This window comes from Gobius niger (genome assembly GCF_951799975.1).
Source record: "Gobius niger genome assembly, chromosome: 6".
Taxonomy (NCBI): Eukaryota; Metazoa; Chordata; class Actinopteri; order Gobiiformes; family Gobiidae; genus Gobius; species Gobius niger.
The window spans coordinates 12,504,980-12,525,924 of record NC_136857.1 but is presented as its reverse complement, the minus strand read 5'-3'; the positions used below and the strand labels follow the sequence as shown (position 1 = coordinate 12,525,924).

General features: G+C 40.1%; 1 protein-coding gene across 1 annotated transcript; it reads left to right on the top strand.

Moving 5' to 3' along the window:
• Nucleotides 1-4,844: 4,844 nt before the first annotated feature.
• LOC306965006 (V-type proton ATPase subunit S1-like) lies at nucleotides 4,845-19,852 on the top strand. Its single transcript, XM_079559208.1, has 7 exons — nucleotides 4,845-5,056; nucleotides 13,876-13,913; nucleotides 14,605-14,681; nucleotides 16,833-17,071; nucleotides 17,290-17,340; nucleotides 17,432-17,675; nucleotides 18,040-19,852. The coding sequence occupies exons 1-7, from the start codon at nucleotides 4,926-4,928 to the stop codon at nucleotides 18,274-18,276; spliced, it is 1,017 nt and encodes a 338-aa protein (XP_079415334.1). The 5' UTR covers nucleotides 4,845-4,925; the 3' UTR covers nucleotides 18,277-19,852.
• The last annotated feature ends 1,093 nt before the right edge of the window (nucleotides 19,853-20,945 follow it).

Sequence of the window (20,945 nt, the reverse complement as noted above, 5' to 3'; positions counted from 1 at the left end):
ACAAGAAGAAACAATCCAGTGGAATTGTAGCTCAAATATCTGAAGAGATGATCATCGGATACAACATTAACAGCCACCAATAATAGACCTGTGATCATTATGTTGTGCTTGATCGGTGTAAACAAGCTGCCAGTGCCCCATGCAGCTTCATTCACACTCCAGACTACTGTTGCCCACTCCGCTGTGGGCCAGTATAACTGTGCCTTCTCTCTTCCCTGTGCATTTTATAGACCAATAGAGATGCTTGTAGACACGAACTGGGGCATTTGGATCTGTTTTTGCTCTGGGCCAATGATCGGAGACTTTGCCCAGGACTGCCGTTTTCTAACCATCGCTGATAATCCTAGAGTTTATATTTCTATAGAGACTTTTTTATGTTTTTGTTTACTTTTACGTTTAAATTATTACATTCTGGTGCCTCTTTTTAGTTTAGACAATCAAAGTCATGTTGTTTCATACAACATACCGTCACTGACAGATAACCATTATAGTGGCATGATAGTAAGTTGTCGTCTAGTCCGACTATATTCTCAATACATTCGAGAAACGTATAAACAATTAGGTGACATACATTTACTTTGATGTTGCAAGCAAATGATACATGTGGTGCAAGTTTTTTTTGAAAGATACAAAACACTGTGTTTTCAATTTGTTTTTTAGAGACTTGCAGGAAATTCGCCTAGTGCTTTACTTAATGTATATTAGCCCCTGTGCTACCATTATCTTCCAACATGCATCGTCTACTTTTGTAAAAAAGGTTTCTGCTTGGAAGGGTGTTTTCATTTACATTGTATGCCCTTCCTGAACAAGCCTTTATATTGATTCAGCAACACTGGCTTGTCGTGATCCGTCATGGCTCAATTCGTGAACTAATGCTGCTATTAAATAAGAAAAAAATATATAATCGTATACGGTTTATGCCATATCATAGTCCATTGCTCATAATTATCAGAGGTGGAGGAAGTTAGAAGATGCTTTGACTTGACATGTTATTTTATGTCTGAGTTTGTTACATTGTCTTTTACCTTTTAATTCTCCACATGGGAAAAGGTATACTCTTCAATGATTAATGATTCCACTGAGTATTATCACTTTTACTTGAATAATATTTCAAAGAAACAAAAGGCTAGTTTAATTTGCATACTTCTACCTCTGGTAATTATTATTCACCATTTTATCCCCATCCTTATTATTTCTACATTGTGCCTCGTTAGACCATACTCTTCAACAATGAACTTGAAACAACAGATATGTATTACTGTTGAACTAATAAGTTTGGTTGTAATGGCATTTGTGTGTATGTTAAAATGTTGTTGTTGTTTTTTATCGCTACAAGGCAACAGCGCCCTCTGCTGGTCTCGCCTCACGTTGCGCCAGCTTCTGATGGAAACTGCAGTATTGTGACATGAATGTTGATTATGAGCGTCGGCCATTCACAGTTTTCAGCCAATCCCATCTTTGCTTTGCGGTTTGCATCGTGTCACATGAGCGTGTTTGTGAGCTTAAAGGTACAGAACTGCATTTTTACTGGTCACAGCAACCAAAATTACATGTAGACTGTTTTATGAATGAATATAGTTTTATATAAAGATAAAGTCTATTCGTACAGCTGAGAGAGATATTAGAAAGGATAATCCATTGCTGATAGAAGGTACTTTATTAGCTTTATAATACAAGAGTTTTTTTTGTTGCATATCAATATACATTTATCATATTGCCTGCTCTGAGGGATGTTATGTGATAACAGCAAATAACCCGTTAACTGTGTGCTACCAGATTGCTCTATATTTATGCATAGAAGACTATGTTAAAGGTCAATATTAGTGTCTGACAGACTAGGTTTTCTATGGGCAAAATGCTGGATAATGTGCTGAATGCATGTAGTAATGTTTGTGTGTTGCGTCATGTTAAAATTAGAAGCGAAAATGGGATATGTCTGTATTCATAGGAAGTGAATAAAAAGCAATTATTTATCACACATGACCAAGCCTGTATTCTATTTCAGCTTCAATGATTTGTAGAAGGTAATACTTTACAGATATGATGATTGTTAGGAATACAGATTAAATTTCAGGTCGACTATGTATGATCTGATCTTATAGCAGAGGTGTTTTTACAGGTTGATTTATGCACAGTAGGGCTGCACAATATGCCTCCAAATTATTGTTATCGCAATATTAGATGAAGTGTGTTGAAAGTGCGGTTTTAGGCGGAATTTTCCTCATTTAGCTCCATTGATTATTGTTTATGTCTTATTTGAATAAAATGTCATAAAAATGCATACAATGACCCATGATGTACTGAAATGGCCAAGTGAATTATTGCAAAAAAGTTGTTCAAAACAGTCGTCCAATATATTTCTTTCTCACATAATGTAGCTGCTATGTACAAGTTATACAGTCTGTCATGAATGCATACTAATGCTGGTGCACTGATTCTTCATGAGTGTTGAGGAGGATTAAACAACATAAACAGCAAAGATCAGATCCTGTCTCGCTGTATATGTAAAAGCGATAAACCTATTATGTATCAACATTCTCAACACATGTTCCAGCATGAGACCAAGACAGCAGGATTACAGAGTTAGTCCATACGCCAATATAAATATACTGGTTTTAGAATTAGGCACCGGTGCATTTTTTAGTATTTATCAAATTAAGAATATGATCAGACCCATACACTTTTACAAACGCTATTCAGACCAAATTCAAACAGTAAATTTAGTTCAACTTAATTGTGCTTACTGCTGACAAGCTGAACAAAGACAACGGAAAACAAGTCATTATTTATATTTCACCTTTACCGGACTAAAACTTACGGTGGGCTTTATCCTGCACCTTGGTACTTTGGCTCACGATCTAGAGAAGGATGACCTGGTTCAACTCTTTGGTGACTAATAATAATAATAATAATCTGAGCCACAGCCATCAGCTAATGACACATTTTGTCATTGGCCCAGCTGCATCATATATATAGGGAACAGCATGACAACATAAATAGTTGAGTAATGAATACTTACTGTACCTGCTGTAGTTTAACAGCAGCTCTGTGGCTTACCTATCTAGCCATCAATAAGACTGTAAAGTAACATGTGCAATAATCTCTGTATCAGCTGCACTTTATTAACTCTGAGTGATCTTCTTGAATGCCGACTGTAACAAGTGAATTTCTCCTTTGTGAGAACAATAAAGGATTATCTTATCTTATCTTATCAGGTTTACCAGAATGTATATGAACACTGTAACGAAGGCAACACCTGGACGCCCCTGCCTTTTCGGTAGGTGTGACAGTGTCGTAACCATGACTCGAGTGGCAGTCCAGTTTGCACTTCCTCTTCACTGGACTGACACAAGGACTGACACAGTGGCCTGCTGGAGAGACACAGGGCTGAGACAGGCATTAGTCACCTCTTGTTACCGTACAACTGCGGAGACGACGCTGATCTCCTCTAACACGATGCCATTCACACAACCAACGCTACACGTCACTGCACAGAGGGGAACAAAAGCCGGAGTTTGGAGGTCACACCATGTCATGCAATACATTTTGTGCATAATGCAAAGTTTGACGTTTCTTGACTATTGCTATGGCTTGACATGCATTTAAATTTTATACACATAAACTAAAAACTATAGCCACAAATCAGGGATGTCAGAATGCCTACATTGTACATATAGAGGTCAGTGATTCGAATCCTGGATGCTATTTATGCATGCCGTCATTGGGCAAAACACTTCCCCCACCTTGAGTGTGTTGGCAGCCTCGCTTCTGTCCATATACCCCAGGGCAGCTGTGACTACAAAAGTACAATGATTACAGTGTAGCGCTTTGGGAAGCTTGTCAACTCAAGCTTATATCATTTTTGTAAAGATTTAAAGTTTAAAAGCTCCTTTCTGTTTACTGTCACAGTGAAATAGTAAAACATTTAGAGGCTACAATACTTGATTTAAATATAAGATGAAAAAACATTAACCCTGTGTAATGACAGGAATTGTGCAACCCTAGTATATGCTTTTCCAAGTAGGGTAATATAGCCCTATGTTCTTCCGCTCTTCAATAACTATGAATCAGTGTAAAGAGAGTCTGCCATACTAGTATGTCACAACATTTGGTTATATAACCTACTCTTAACATCCTGCTTGCAAAAATCCACTCATCATCTCATATAGAAATGAGAGTTAAATGTGTGCTCAAAAATCCTGGGGCATATTTCGTATACAGGGGCATTTTAATGAGGATAGCAGAGGGGTAGCAGCCTTCGGGGTCATCCGGTTAGACCCTTACTCCTGTCTCATCCCTGGCCCGCTCAGCTGCTCCTGTCATCCATATTTGCAGCTTCACTGGACAATTTCCTCAGCTGCAGGCCCTCTCGGCCTCACAACAACACATAGATCAAGTAAATTAATTCTGGTATCGTGGCAGCACACTGTGGATCTGGGTCACGTAGGCACGGTGTGTTTTCAATGGGCGCGTAAAGTCTGGTCTGCATCCTGCTGTCCCCCTGCATCACCTGACCTTGACTTTCACAGGTGATTTTCCACTGAGGTGTTTGTGAAGCCACACAAGTACTCCCTTTGCTCTAAGCCCCCTCGTAACCCCATGTAGTTTTATGTGAGCGCTCGAGAAACCATTGTCGGTTTGCTTGTCTGTAGGTAACATAGGTAGCACTTTGGGAAAGATTGCTGTCTATACTTAGGGCTTGCCTGCAGCTATGTGTGAGGGAGCAGAGTGAATGTGGGAGAGATGACAGAGAGGGGCAGGAGGGGTAGAGGAGGGGGGGGTGAGGATGACGCACGCTGAACGGCCATGCTGCGCTCTGATTGGTCCGCGGAGCCGCCACACAGCGGAGCCCAGAGTCAGCCAGTGCTGGAGGAGCAGATTATGAAGCGCAGCTCGACCAGCGGCAGTCTCCTCTCTGTGTCTCGATGGCTGCACACGCGTTGCTCCTGTGCTCCCTGGCCCTGCTGTCGGCGCTGCGGCCCGGGCTCGCCTTCATGGATGAAGACATGCAGCCCGGACTCACCTATGAAGAAGTGCCTGAAATCCTTGATAGAAGGTAAAAAGCATCACTCTGTGCGCGGCTATGGGCAGGGAGCAGGAGGAGGGGGGAGGGGTACACACGGATGCATGCGGGGATGCTGATGTCTCCTCTTTTATAGCCTGTGTTTCTTCTCCTCCTTACCCCGATTTCTCACCTTGGCTGTTATGGCTTATGTGGAAAAAAACAAACAAAAAACACGGTGCTGTGGATGGGGTGTATCACAGTGAGCCACGCGGCAGAGCTATTGTTTGTCTGAGAGCTGGGCACTGCATCAGACGCTGCTCATCGATCATGGATGTTGTCTCTGTACAGTTATGTTAGGAGCTAAATAAGGCTGGGACAGTGGGCCTGCAGGAGGAGCACAAAGGAGAGGAGCGAGGAGGAGGAAAAAAGTAAACAAAGATGGGACAAAGAGGATGCTCCAGGGCTGGTCTGTGGGCTCCGTTTACTGATGCAGTCATTGAGAGAAACGGGAGAACGGCGAGTGGGAAAAAGGGGGATACTAGCCGGCGTTGTCTGCATAATGCATATGAAGTTGTGCAGGTGAAATCTGGAACAAACATCCAGGGCTTCGTTTACAACAGCAATGAATGAGGATCTCAGCTTTGGAGCAGTTCTGCAGCTTACACTGACGTCCAGGCAGAGAGCTCTAATTTTGTGCCAAAGCCATGTAAGGCTCTTGAAACTGTGCCATGCATGATGCCTTACAAAATCCTCCATACAAGCACTGCATAACACACATTGCAGCCTTCACTAGCGGCTTACTGATCAGTTTGTGCTTCATCTGCTGTGTTTCTAACTAATGACAACACTTCTCACCGTCACAAATGACTATTCTCTGACATGCTTCTTGTCTGTGCACATTGAACACGTCAGGCGCCAATGGCTGGGCTTAAGAATTTAATATACCAGTTCTCCTGGGATTGCGGTCATTCGAGTGTTTGTGGATCCAGCAGATATTTGAACGTCTCACCACTGTTGTTCAGACACAACCAGGTTTATTGCTCAGGGGAATGAGAGGCTATTCCCTTTGTGTAACTTTGTAGCTAGTTACGGTATATAAGACGAGACTATTACTACAGATGTCTTTAATAACACAAGTTACAATGTTGATGTTATCGTCCTGCACAACATCTGTCTGAATGTTGGGCTGTAAAAATAACCAATAAAAAGTAAGATTTCATCACTTCAATTAGACATAATAAAGTGGCAAATAAACATTTGAATGCAACAATAAGCTTCTGATTAGTGGCCACAAGTTAAAAGCTAAGTCAGACGCGCTCATTTAATAGAAACGGAATAAATGTCTTAGAACAAAAGTGACTGAAATAGAAGATCAACTAATACAATCATTTGTGGAATAAATAAATTAATAGCAAACGGTGAACAGGATTTGGGAAACAGTGGTGGAGAAAACAGTTAAGCGAGTTAAACTGGTTAAGTGTCAGAGAGCTTGAACTTTAAAGCTGCATGCTTATACGCCTGCAGTGGAGTGGAGAAGTAATTGCTGGCTTTTCTGACATCATCCTTTTCAGTCCCATCTCAAGCTGGTTTTGAATATTTTTTAAAGATTTGTGATCTCCCAGTTCCAGATTTGTATCTTATGTCATATGAAAGTGGCAGAAAGTTTGACTTTGTAAAAAACAAACAAATGGAATATTAAAGTGATGAATTTCTAAGAACATGACAGTATATTTAACCGGTACTGTATGAAATATACAAATAATTCTTCCCCTTCCCAATATTTTATTTCCAATCTAATGTACCCATAATTAAACTGGACAATTAACCATGAACACCTCTGTCATGGTAGAATGCCTGAAGACACATAGTAAAATCATTTAATGCAAACAATGTGTTAGAGGCACAGGTGAGTGGACATTTCAAAGAAAATAAGCCTGATATGCCAAGTTAGGTGAGGTGACACTTAAAACTTCAAATCTGCAGACCGGACCTACAATGTTCATGTTTAGAAACAAATGCTAATCCTGGTGAGCCTGAAAATTCAACATCTGGAAAAAAAAATAAATAAAATATATATATATATATATATATATATATATATATATATATATATCATTCATATTATTGCTAAATGACTCTTGGCTGTAGAACAATGGCTCTCAAACTTTTCACCCCAAGTACCACCTCATAAAATCTTTCCAAGTACTACCAAGACTAGATAAGGACCAAATCAGCACTATACCAGGTCTAAACAGAGGTGAACATCATGAACTATGACCTAAATTGTTCTAAACCCGGAGAATACTCAACCTAAATGCACAACTAAAACAAAAAACAACTTATTAATGGAAATAAAAGATTGCAAGATGGCCATCACCAGAAGAAGCATAAGTACCACGAGTGGGACACTTGCTATAGTTTGAGAAACACTGCTCTAAAAGGCCAACTGTTGCTCTTGACCTATGGGTCTGCAATCAAAGATACACTGACAATGCAGCAGGCTTTAGAGCATCTTTGTAAACAACTAAAGCCTAATCTGCAATGATAAATCTATTAATAGTCGCGTACCTGCCCAGGGTGGACTTACGACTGTGCCTACCTGGGAATACTGTAACAGGGACAGAACAACAACTCAGTACTTCATACAATACTGTACAAAAGAAAATACAATAGGATTATAAACTCTGCAACTCTGCATTAATGTGCTACTGTAAACAAGAGGGCAGCAACTGGTGCGAAACCTATGCCACATCAACATGCTAATCAATGGAATGATTAGAAAATTACAGGTCAATAGAGGAGAATTAAAAGCTTTAGGAAAAAAACAAGTTGAAAATGTGACTAAATTTAAAGCATGTTCCGCTATTCCCTGCTCATCCACACATCAGAGTGGAGACTCAACATCTGCATAGTTCTGCTATATTTAATTAAAGATAGAGTCAGAAGTACATTGCATTTTGCAGCCAGGGGAGCGGACCTTTCAAGTTTCTTATTTCAACTTTATGATTATGTTATCATTTAATACAATAGACTATTAGAATCATACTGTGTGTGTCAAGTACCTTAATTGTGCACATACTTATTTACTTTTTTAATCCACAATCATAAAGGTATTTTAGCAGACATTTTACTATTACTAGATTAAAAGCACATGGCTTTACTTAATAGCACGTTTAGTTCATTCGTAATGGATCCTTGTATAGGTGTGCCCATGTGGATGCAGAGGTGAGGGAGTGGTTCTGGAACGGCTTTGATTATATAAAGGGCCAGTTCAGCACCCAGGCGCCGTGTGATGGGGCAGAGCCAATGACGCGGCCCGTAGCAATCCTGCGCTGCTGACCTCGCGAAACTGGCACAGCTACAGACGCCCTGGCTCTAGTTAGCACTCACACAAACCCTGCTATGCTCCTATACACAGGGTTCTGTGGCCGGCCCTGTCCTGGGACGTTGCAGAGAGAAGGAAAGACGGCTTAATCACTTGTGGGAGACATATGGCATTACTTCATTTACACTGACCGTTATAGCACAATCACAGCTGTATATAAGACACAGGATTACACATTTTATCTCCATCTGCCATTTGCAAACAGGTTACACAGATGAAGTAGGGTGAGAGCTTGATGCAATGGTAAATGCATGCTATATGGTGCAGACATGATCACAAATGGACAACACGTAATCTCATTATAATACTAAAACTATACACCGTTTAAATGTTGGGCAAACAGTGTTGTCAGCGGGAACTGCTGAGAAATGATCAGTTACTTAATACTTAAATGGGCTAAATCAATCCACTGCAGCTGTTTCCGTAGTAACGACAAACAGAAGAGCTACTATTGTTGTGGATCTAGCTTCAGGTAAAACTGCTTAAAAAGTGAAATAAGTGAGTTTGTGGGACAGATAAAACATTGACATATTTTAATTACATTTTTTAGTCTTATTTTAGTGGACGAAAATATATTTTAGTCAGTTTTAGTCTCATGGAAAACTTTTAATTTAGTTTTAGTCCAATTTTAGTTGGCAAAAAATATTACTTTGACTAAAATTATTACAAAATATTTAAGTCGTCGAAATTAACACTGCAACTCGGAGCCATGCATTAGTGCACATCGTGGTGTTCTTCATGCATTGAAGCGTTATATTGCACGGCTCCATGTTGTTTAATCTGTACTTATAAAGTGGATTGCACTTTGATTATGTATCCCATGTGTTTATGTTCATATGTGTGAAACATAATGGAAAAATGTATTGGTTTGTTTGTTGTTTGCTAAGTTGCTCGAATAAAAATCGGCATTCATTCATTCGAAACTTTAAAGGGGCTAGATGCAAGTAGGTCATTTTATACTCACTACTGCCACCTCAGGTCTTACACGTAACTGCAGGTTCTATATTAAGCTCGACTTCGGACCCGAATTAACAACTTTTGAGTGTAGGATTTTAGAGGCAGTTGTGGTGAACAGGTCTGTACTGTACTCATTTTACACATTAGAACATGGCTGGAACATGTAGGGAGAGAAAATACATTTTTAAACTCCGTATAGTCCCTCTAAACTCAGGCTGATGCTAATTTCAGTTCAGTTTAACACTTTAAAATTGCTTGAATGTAGTTTTACTGGTGCAGAGTAATGTTGCACCATTTTGTTTATTTTTACTTTTAATCAAGCCTGTTAAACTGTGTTTTTCATTTTAATTCAATAAATTAGCACTCAGGGTAAGTGCTTTCAGTTTCCTTTCTATTCATTTTCACTTTCAACTCCACTGATCATTACAAATATTATTTAAAAAATAACTACAGCAATTCCACTGAAGCAAATGAGCGACAACATTTAACTGCTGTTATTGAATATTTATAGCAAATTACGCAAACTCATAACACATCTCAAAAGCCCCCGCCAACATTAAAAATACACCATACTTCACATAAGTCAACCACATGAGTACTTTGGAGAAAATATGAGGTTAACGTATCACTCCACTAATGTACTTGCCACTTAATGCAAACAGACTCAGAAATAGATTTGTGATATACAAATCTAGAATTTATTTGCCGATATTGCAATAACAATCAAACCAACAATAGGGCTACAATGTTAAGCCGCACTGCTTTAATTATCAGAATAATATTGACAGGTGTCAACCCAGTGATTATGATCCTTATTTAAAACTCAAACTGAGTCTTATTAAATTAGCACATCACCCTTAATCTGCTCATCTGGTCCTGGGCTGCTGTCCCTCCATCATTTTACTGCACTCCCCCCGGGCCTTCTCTAATCCTAATCCACTTGGCTCCAAATTCAGCAATATTGTTTATGTGGGAAAAGGAGCAGATTGTTGTGTGACAAGTTTGAACTTACATAACTATATTTTACATTAAAAAACAAAGACGCGACAACAACAGCAACAGCTACACCTCTACCAATGCCACTGGACCTACTGTTAAAACTGTGAACGAATCTTCTTGCTCAAAGTCATGGGATATACAGAATGCACTGACCAAAACAACCTCAACCTATCGCTCACACAAGTGTTTGCACTGCTTACAATTATATAAGGCCATGATCCAATTATCTTGTTAAACACAGGAAAATAGATGACAAAAAAAACCTAAAACAAACAGATAACACAATAGAAATCATACCGTCTTGGCACGATTTATAACAAAATAAGATATTATATTGTATTAAAATTCAGGAATACATTTTACATTTATATGTATAGATTGCCCATAATTTGGTTGTGTGCAGAGTAAGACAGTAAACATTAGTTAGTTGATTGCTTTGGTGGTTTGTCATGAGTATTTGTGTCCATTGTATGCAGACTAGATGAGAGGCCCAGAAACATCGCAGCAGGTAAACCAGCCATGTCATTGCCGCTCACTAAACCCACCTGCGGTCTTTGATTAGACAGTTAACAAGATCAGGATTAACTTCGAGACATTGAGGACGCTGACGGTTTAGGTTGGCTGATGAGGGAGCGCTTGTGTGGACATGTGAAGTCACAGGGAATGGCCAGTTTGTTGTCCTTTGCTTTCAATGTGGGTCAAACTTGTATTTGAGAGCATTTATTATGAACTTAAAAAACAAAACATATGCAGATCTACACCAAGGTAGTTCACTTTTTTAAGGTCAGTGGTTCTCAACTTATCCCAGGCCTATTCCAACAATAGTCATACATTTTGCAAAGAGTTCAGTTGTAAACTAAAAAGATCAACATCAATCTGATATTCGACCCATATGCACAAACGCAGTGTTTCTCAAACTGCTTCAGGTGACCTCCTTCTCACCCTCTGGGTACTTGCTTCATGTTGTTTGTATTTGTTTGGAGATAATTTTTCTTTCTTATTAAACACGACTGTAATCATGGTTCTAGACCTGGTTTAGCCCCTGGTTTAAGCCTGACTGGCAATGTTTAAACTAGGGATATCAGAGCTGATACTGGAAAAAATACAATATCGGGTATCGGCTACAAATATCCGATACTGAACCGATACTAGCCTTAAAACACTATATGGGCATGCTGTATGTCACTTTAAAGCTAAGAACCTGGAGAATCCAATCGCTGAGTTTTAACCTCCGTAAATGTATGCCACGCTAGCAATAGCATGCTAAAGTTAGCGGGAGCATGCTAATGCTAACAAAAACTAATCAAGGCTGGGTCAGAAACTATGATAGAAATACCTAAGAAGCCTACAATAAAATAACCACTGCCGAAGTTTGTATTTCAGTTTAAGAAATGACTATATACTATACTATGTTAATCCATTAGTTTATCAATAGATATAGATAATTGATCTGTAACATCATGACAATAAAATATGACTTTATTGATCTTTCAATGGAGAAGAGTCAATAAAAAATTTCACTCAGAGAAAGCCATTTTAAAGAAAGTCTCTTGGTATCAGTAAATGTCAGATCGGCAGACACTCAAACCCCAGTATCGGTATCGGTATCAAAAAAGCTGGATGGGTGCATCTCCAGATCCGAACCCTGGTTTTACTCAGAGAGCTAAATCTTCGGCACTTGGTCCGATTTTGTTAAAGAGGGGGTATTATGCTTTTTTCAGCCACATAGCACCAGTCTATATCACACTACAATGATGACGAGACCGTCTGTTGGTCTGTAAATGCAGTGAATTAGAATAACTGCCTTGTATAAAATTGCTCTTTCAAAATGGTGGTAGCGAATGACTTGAAATAGGCTTCTGTCTCTTTAAGAACCTCTGACCCTTTCCGACACGCCCCCTCCACACGCTGTCTGTGGCATCACAACAAACACTACGCTCGTTGTCTCAACTGTAGTGAAACTACGATCGGTGCATTTTACTTTTTATTGTTGGAAAGGACCTACTGTTTATCACTTTGTGAACAATGGCCACACAGGATATTATTTGGAGACAAACCTTCCACACCGGACGCTTGGAAGGGGCTCTTGCCTGAAAAATAACTGCTGTTTGGAGGCTCTCTCTTTGCATCTGCCATGCCCTATGGATCTCTAACTATACCCCCATGGACGACACCAGGATCTGCAGGAGCCCATACGATTCAAAGACGGTCATTATCTGTGCAGGTGGACAGTGGTTTTTCGAGGTTACCCGTTAGCTTGTTATAATCGACTACAGCTCATTGTTGATGAAAAGTCTGCAATAAACCACAAATGTGTAAAGCCAGGCTCATTGTGTGATCATCGTAAAGGCTGCTTCGAGTAGTTGCTGCTTTATTGACGTTATTTGTGCATAATATGCTGCCTGTTTTCAATGAATGTTGTGAAGGTGAAGGTTGTTAGCTTGTCGCGGCTAATAGTGCCTTAGCTCCGGGAGAAACCACTCGGCTACGACTCACTGTAGATGAAATGTGAGCAATAAACTACACAATCAACAAGCCAGGCTCCGTGTGTGATCACCATAAAGGCTGCTTCAAGCAGTTGCCTGTTTTAGTGACGTTTTCAATGCATAATATGCTGCTTGTATTCAGTGAATTTTCCCGTTAGCTTGTCGCGGCTAGCTTGTTAGCTCCGGGAGAAAACCACTCGGCTATGACCCATTGTAGATGAAATGTGAGCAATAAACTTCCAAATCAACAAGCCAGGCTCCGTGTGTGATCATTGTTAAACGGTTCTTCATGTGTGTGGTGGTTTTATTGACTTTATGTGTGCATATTTCTCGTTTTCACGTGATGACTCGAGGTTTAGCTTAGCATTAGCTTTCTCCGGAGGCTCTGTGCATCATCAATGCCCTATATTCCCAGCGCAGAACCAGACACTGAAATAAGTGTTCTTGTCACCGGTTTTAATCCTGGGTGTTTAGGTAACAGAAACACTGATGTGTGTCTTTGTAAAAGTCTGCTGTGGCTCCGGTTCACAACACATGAAGCTAATCCTCCATGATGACTCTGTTTACATCTTAGGGCTAGACACTGCGGCGAGGGGGTTCTGCTGAGGGGCAGTGGTTGGTTACTCGGCTGGTGACGAAAGGTCGGAGGCGTATCCTGGAGGTCGGAGGCGTTTCCTGAAGGAATCAGGCGTTTTATCCCTAAAATGGCTGCCATCGGAGTTTTTACAGATTACTCGAAAATACGTGAATGTGCTAAGGCAACACTTCAGGCATGTTTTTAATGAGGGAATGACTTAATAACATGATGTAAAGCTTGAAAAAGTCGATTTTGCATAATAGGCCCCCTTTAAATCTCAATTTTCTTCCGGTTCATTCATCTGTACATTTACAGCTCTGTGCTGTGCAAGTATGGATATTTTGAGAGTGCAGTCAAAGTAGCCATAGCAGCCCCCCCGCTTACCCTTCGATTCAAAAGGTCTTGAGTTTTCTATCACTTTAAGACCAACATGACAACTAATTGCTATTTTCTTTCTCCTCCACAGTAGTGAGAACCCCAAAATGGCCACAAGAATCATATCAAGTAAGTACAACTCACACATTAGTGAAGGCCTCATTAAACAAAGCTGCAGTGTTATTTTCAAATGTGGTGTCGGATATATCCTGTAAGCTTTGACGTTTGCACATTACTATTCAATAGACATCTTTCTGCTTCATTGTCATTCTGTCTGCAAGCTTTGAAAACAGTTACAGCTTAGAAGCCCATCCACAATTTGAACAGATCGAAAAAAAGAAAAAAGCATTCCTTCAGTCAATCAGTATGAATCACGCGGTGGGGGGGAAACATGATGATCTATTTGTAAACAGCAAACAATATACCAGCGTAACTGATATAAAGTGCTGATGAGTCACAGGGATGACGCAAGAGACTGGAAATAGAGAGGGGGCCTGAGCACTGAGGTGTATGCACGCTCTATTTAAGTCTGTCTATGTGTGGCTGAGTTCAAAAAGTGGGAAAAGACTCGTGATGGTGATATCTGCGTCGCTCCACTGCAATGATGTCATGCTATAGGTGATATGTACAGAACAAAGAAATACAAATTGTAGCATCTTCTCGTTCAGGGGTATATTCTCTCTCCAAAAAAGCTTCTCATAGCAATGAAACTAATGAATACATTGCACTTATTATATCTGCGCTGCTGCGCTGCTATACACTTTAATACTTATGCATAGAAGATGGTGTAACAATGCACCCTGTGTTTTTCATTTTCAAGATGGCGGGTACGGCTTACAAAGTGAAGAAGTTATTTTGACGCCTGAGGATGAAAACCCACTCAGGAGAATACTGCAGGTCGGTACACACTCTTCTCCCCCCTTAATATCTCCCCATCATCAGCCCTCTCTATCTCTATTTCTGCACATATAAGCATCAGCCCCCGCACACACTGGCAGACACAAACATGCAGGGCAGAACACACCTCGGCTTGACCTTGAATGTGGGCATATTGTTGGTTTCACATTTACCAGCAGTAACAGCATCGACAACAGCGAACCCAGTAACAATGCACAGTCAACAAATTATTAATCACATTACATATTGAGTTCTGTTTATGTTTTTTCTACACACCTTTGGTTAAAAACAACGGAAATATGTATATATATTGAATATTCAAATTAGATATGCTTGATATGAGGAGCAACTGTCTTGAATATAGCAATAACACTATTATTGTCAATTTCTATGGATATTGTGTCACCTAATATTGCAAGAATAATTTGGCGATAGATTGCAGTCCTAGTTTTACATTCAGTAGAAGCTTTTTTTTTTTTTTTTATTAATTGCACATCTTGGGAATTGTCAACATTTGTAAAAACGAAGTACTTATTGATTTTTGCTTTAAGCCATTTTTTCTCACACAATATTTTACACAATTTATTTTGTGTGTTTTATTTTTTTATAAAAAAGAAATTATATTCAACATTTTTTTTTCCTCCTCGTCGTGTAAGATTGGTAGTAGGTTTGTTGAAACTATATATATATATATATAGAAGACAGTGGGTACAGCGCGTGTCAGGCTGGTCAGCATCAGTTGATGTGGCTCTGCAGACGTGCCGCTGTGAGGAGGAGTCCGAGCTAATCACTCACACCACAGTGATCCTGCTGCAGTTTACACGTGTCACTGAGGCTGTCCCTGCGCCCACACTCAGTGCCACCAAAACTGACAGTATGGTCCTCACTTCTGCTACCGCATTGTCTAGAATAGAATACAGTGGGTTCAGAAAGTGTATGAACCCCTCTGTTATTTGGGAGTTCAATCCCAGACCAGGTGGGGCCTTTCCCTGTGGGCGTAGATCAGCGTAGGTTTCCTCTACCAGAAGAAATATGTTTCCCTCTGGGGTTAGGACTCCCTTGAAAAAGAGATTATGAAATCTCAGTTAGACTTACCTAATAAGACTAACTTCATAATGTGCTTAAGGTGCACTCATAGCTCCCCTGCCCCACCCTCCTCAAAGCGTGCACTACAGCACTATTCAATGGCAGTGTCTAGAATAGTACACAGGACACTTTGGCACTTGGTTAATTGTTCAAAGAATAGAATAAAAAGGATCTAAAATTTTATAGAAATTCAAAAACACAACTATATTTAGTGGATAATGCAATGTCTGCAGATGTTGTTGTGTCAGGTGACAAACTAAATGTATCCTTTCTTTATTTTCTTTTTTAACTTTCTGTTTATGTAACATTTCAGAATAATCATCAATGCAGAATAGAAATGATTAGAAGAGGTCTAAAATCTTTATGAATGATGATGAGGAATACAGTGACTTAAGTCCATGTATCTGTGATTCAAGTGTATCAGACAGATCAGGATCCTGATGAGACCAGATTGATTCTTGACCTGAAGCTTTTCTGTCAAAGGATGTCACCTATGTGGGTCATCCATCATAGTGGAAAAAAAGCAAAGCCAGTGTTTGGCTGTGTGAATGTTTTGGTCAGTTTATGCATTAATAAGTCGATGTAAATAATAACTGTAGCATACACAAAGTAAGCTGCTGCAGTCAGAGGATCCCATGTCTAGAATGTTATATTGTCGTTGACATTCACACAGTATAAGTCAGTGAGCAAGTTGTCTCTCCACTTGAGGGCTCTAATACTTGCCAACTAACTTGTTTACGCTTTTTCTACACTGTGTTCTTTTGTGTTTAAGATGTGGCCTGTACAGAGTGCACCAGCTGTAAATGCCTTGGATAAATCTGATTAAAGAGTATCAGGCAGATCAGGATGACTGATTCTTTACAAAGACTTGCCCAGTCATAGACTAACATCTATGTGGGCCACAGCCTTTAAATAATCCCCTGAAGTGGGACACATTGCTCATACAGCATATATATGATTCCTAGTGAATGCGATTGCCCATTGGGACCTGTCAAAGAAACCAGTAACTCTGCTGTCTGCATTGACAGCTACCACTTCTAATTTGCCTTTCTTTTTGTGTTTCAGCCTTTTAACTGGCACCAGCCGGGCATGTCACATAGTAAGAGGAAGCTGCTCCAGTCTCTAATGGGACCCTATGGGCCTCTGAGTGTGTCGTACAATGGGAAAACCTGCATTTTGTTCAAAGCAAAGCGCCTAGCTATTCGCTACAGAAACCACACCTTCATCGACCTGACTGAGAGGGTATTTAACCCCAACTCACCGGTGGACACCAAAGGCTCCATTTGCACCAAGGAGAAAGCTACGTATGTATCAGTGCAATCCTTTTACACCTAAGTCCTTTTCACACTGATAATTGAGTACACTTGTTCCCTCAGTGTGGAATGAATCACACGCTTCTCTATCATAACATACGTTAAATACAAAACAAAAACAGTGTAATATACTAGTATCCAGCAATATGTTTTAATATGGAATGACTCAACACAAGCTCATGAATACATTGCGGTTTTGTTTTCAACAGGCTTTCATTAAGGTTTGGAGATATAGAAGACTTACGAGGCCTAGTTATCAGGTAGACTAACTTCTTTGTCTTATCTTGTAAAATATTGTCTCTAAAAGGTTATCATCTTTTGACTGCATTCCAATCTCGCTTGTTCCTACAGGCTTCAGATGTCCAACACGTTCTATGAGGCAGCGGGACAAAACTGGTTCACTTTAGACAGCGTCCACATTCACTATAACTGGACCCAGGAGGCCACCTTCAATGCCAGTGAAGTCTACGCTCCAGCCACTTCGTCGTACCACTGCCAGCACGTCAGCAGTCTGCACAAATATGACACACTCCTCGTGCCCAGCTCCCACACGGACACGTCGGCGAACTGGCACATCACATTCACTGATTTTCAGGTAAAGTTGAGTGCAGGCAACACAGTCAAGCTGGTTCTAACAGAAAAGGGCCAGCATACAGTTGTTTTGGGGTTGCAGATTAGGCAGGTGGTCTCTGATGCAAACTAGTTGTTGCTGTTATTGTTGTTTTTATTGTGTGTGTGTCTATGTGTAGTGTAAAGGTATGAATCTTTGCCAGATATTTTTTTGGGCTTGGCTCCCTGACTATCAGTCTGTCTATTACCGTCTGGTTGGCAACTTTTCAATCCATCTGTTAGGCCATCTGCTAGCTTGTGTCTATCCCCCGTTTACATAGCAAGTCAAACATTTCTCAAAGCTACTTTTTTTAGACTATATACATTCATGTTACCTTGTCTGATTACAGATCCAGGCCTTCAACGTACAGTCGAATAAGTTTGCTTCAGCGAGTGACTGCGCCACATTCCTGACGCCAGCCATCTTGATGGGTCTGGTGACATCGCTGATCCTACTGCTTGTCCTGGCCTATGCTCTGCACATGGTGGTTCACCTCAAGCACATCGACCGCTATGAGGAGCACAAAGCAACAGTGTACTTCCCCCGCAGTCCAGAGGCAGAGCTACCGGACAAGAACAGCCTGTGAGAGCGGCCTGGTGACACAGAAAAACCAAAAGCAGAGTGTTGGATAGCCAAGTAAAAGACAGTGAGCGTCAATACATGAGGGAAAAGTATCAAGCACAATTTGGTAAAATGGTCATTTTACCCGTTCATATAAAAATGCCACTACCACCAACGTTGGATACTTTTCTTCTTTTTTATTGACCTGAAACTTGGCATCCTAATCATGAAAGGCCTTTGGATGCTCAAGACTCTCCGGGAGATGGTTTGAGTCAAGGACAATCCCAGGGCCCCGAAGGGCACACTTAGGCCTTTACCCCAGCCAGGAATAAACAGAACAGGGTTGCAGCTAACATCTGGTGTGCAACAAGCTGCAGACTTATAAAGTGGTTCCAGCTTTTATTCCATTCTACCTTGTCTAATACCTCTGCGAGTAATGTATACAGCACTTCAAACAGCCACAGTAGAGCTATAGTAGCTGCATGACTAAGAAGCTAGTCTTCTGAACTCGCTGTGTTTCATAATATTCATCTCTGGAATTCTTGCATGAGTTGCAGCTTAAAATAAATTTGGCACAAAACATGGAATGAGCTAGAAAAGCTTTGAAGCATCTGGCTGGAGTGAACGGACCAGCACTTCAGCCCTTCAGAGGCCACCCCTGGACAGGACTGTTGGATTCAACTGTGAAATGGCCTTTAACAGACCAGCCAATAAAAGGGGTTTTAGCACAACATCTGTTAGCTGCCGACGCAGCTAACAATAGACTTTTAAAAACTATCTAAAGAACTATGCTGCACAAGATGCCCAATTGAGGGCATTGGCATTGAAAGCGGGTCTTGGAGTGATGCGGCTCTGTACGAGTCACACACAGGACAAGGGAGGCCCATGGTTCTCAGTTCACACCGTATGTGAAGCTACAAAGAAGTTGCCATAAATTATGGAAAACGTAAAATAATGTGAAAATGATGCTAAGTGTTAAAGCTACATGTACAAAACAAAAAATGTGTACAGAAGTGTCACTCTGCGGAGGTCTTTTTTATATTCAAAGTAATCATTAAATATAAATAGGTACAGGATGACTATGCTAATCCTCATAACCAAAAGGATATACAAAGCTGTAGATACATTAGATCTCTATATGATCATAGCTGTTTACTATCTTCACTTATTGCACAATTAATAAACTTAGGTTCCAGTAAGATTGTGCTATGAGGATTGGTCAAAGGATCAGTACTGATTACATTTTTCTACAACATGTTACATGTGTGTCTATTTGCTTAACTGAGCTTTGCAAGTTCAGTGTCATCTGACTGTAAATTACAGTACAACAAACCTGAAACGTAGTGGACGATACTGGAATGCCGTCCGCCCTCTGGACTTTAGATCCATTAGTTCAGGCCACACTAGCAGCAGTCCATCAGTATGTCATTACTACTGAGAAAACACAGCATGACAGTAAATAGATATCTTATGGCAGTTCTGTCAATCTGTAGCAGTGTGTGTTCTATGGTCATAAATGTATTTTACAAACTATGAACTGAGTGGAGGCAATTTGTCCAAGGACCTGATGTGGAGTGAACAATAAATGATGTTCAGACAAACTTGTGCAATTTGTTCTTCTGCCTATTTTAGGCACCTGTAGGCCCACTGCATCAACCCAACATACTTGATACGTGATTCTACAACTACTGTGAAATTTGTGTTCAAGGCAGAAATACCAGAAATACATAAACTGAAATACTATTCACATGTTCACATTAGAACTCATTAAGATGAACTAAAAAAAATGATCATAGCTACTATTATAATTTCTTCATTGATGGAATATGGCTTTTAAGTGGATGTGTTCATACCACTTACATTTTTATTTTGTTTAAATGTATTTATTGTTATTATCTTTTGAATTGTCCCTCAGGGTCAGCATCATTTCCATCACACGCTACAAACTAACTATGAGTTTGTATTTGCAGCCACAGCAGCTGACATTAGGTCAGCATCGTTTAGTTAGCCAAGGTAAGTTGGTGTATTTGGAGTTGTCTCTTATCATGCTTCATGGTAAAGCTGAGCTAAGCTTGCAAATATATTGGAGAAAGAAGAAAGTGTGATGTTTTGTTATTCCCATCAAAGTCATTATCAACACGATTTTAGTTTCTTTCTGTGTAACGAACAAAACAAAAAAATGCCCTCACTGGCTCAGATTGTACACACTGTGTTTACATTTTTTTTTTTTTTAAAGAAAAGAGAAATGGGGAGATTTTTCTGTAAATGTCATTTCAGTTTCACGGACAGTTATTTGCCGCCCCTGTGTAGATCGGCTGAAGTTGCTGTAAAATGTCAAAGTATAAATGTATGAGAAGTCGAACAGTCGAATTGCCACATTGTTGCCTCCAGTGACATCTAGTGGCACCATTTTGTCATTACAGCTATACCGTTGTACATTCAGCGAGACTGCGACAACATGCCACTGCACCAAGAGAGCATGGGGCAAATGAGGCACTGCCCGGGCGCAACTCCAGGTAAAAACAGTCCTACTCCATATCATGAAGTGCACACTCTTTAGTAACACATCTACAACACATCTTAGCATATATTAATGCGGAGGTTTCGCCTTGCATTGATTAGAACTGCTTCGTTTTAAAAGGTTGAACATAAAGCTAAAGTATTTAAAAAGTACCTTTTCTCAACACAAGAGGG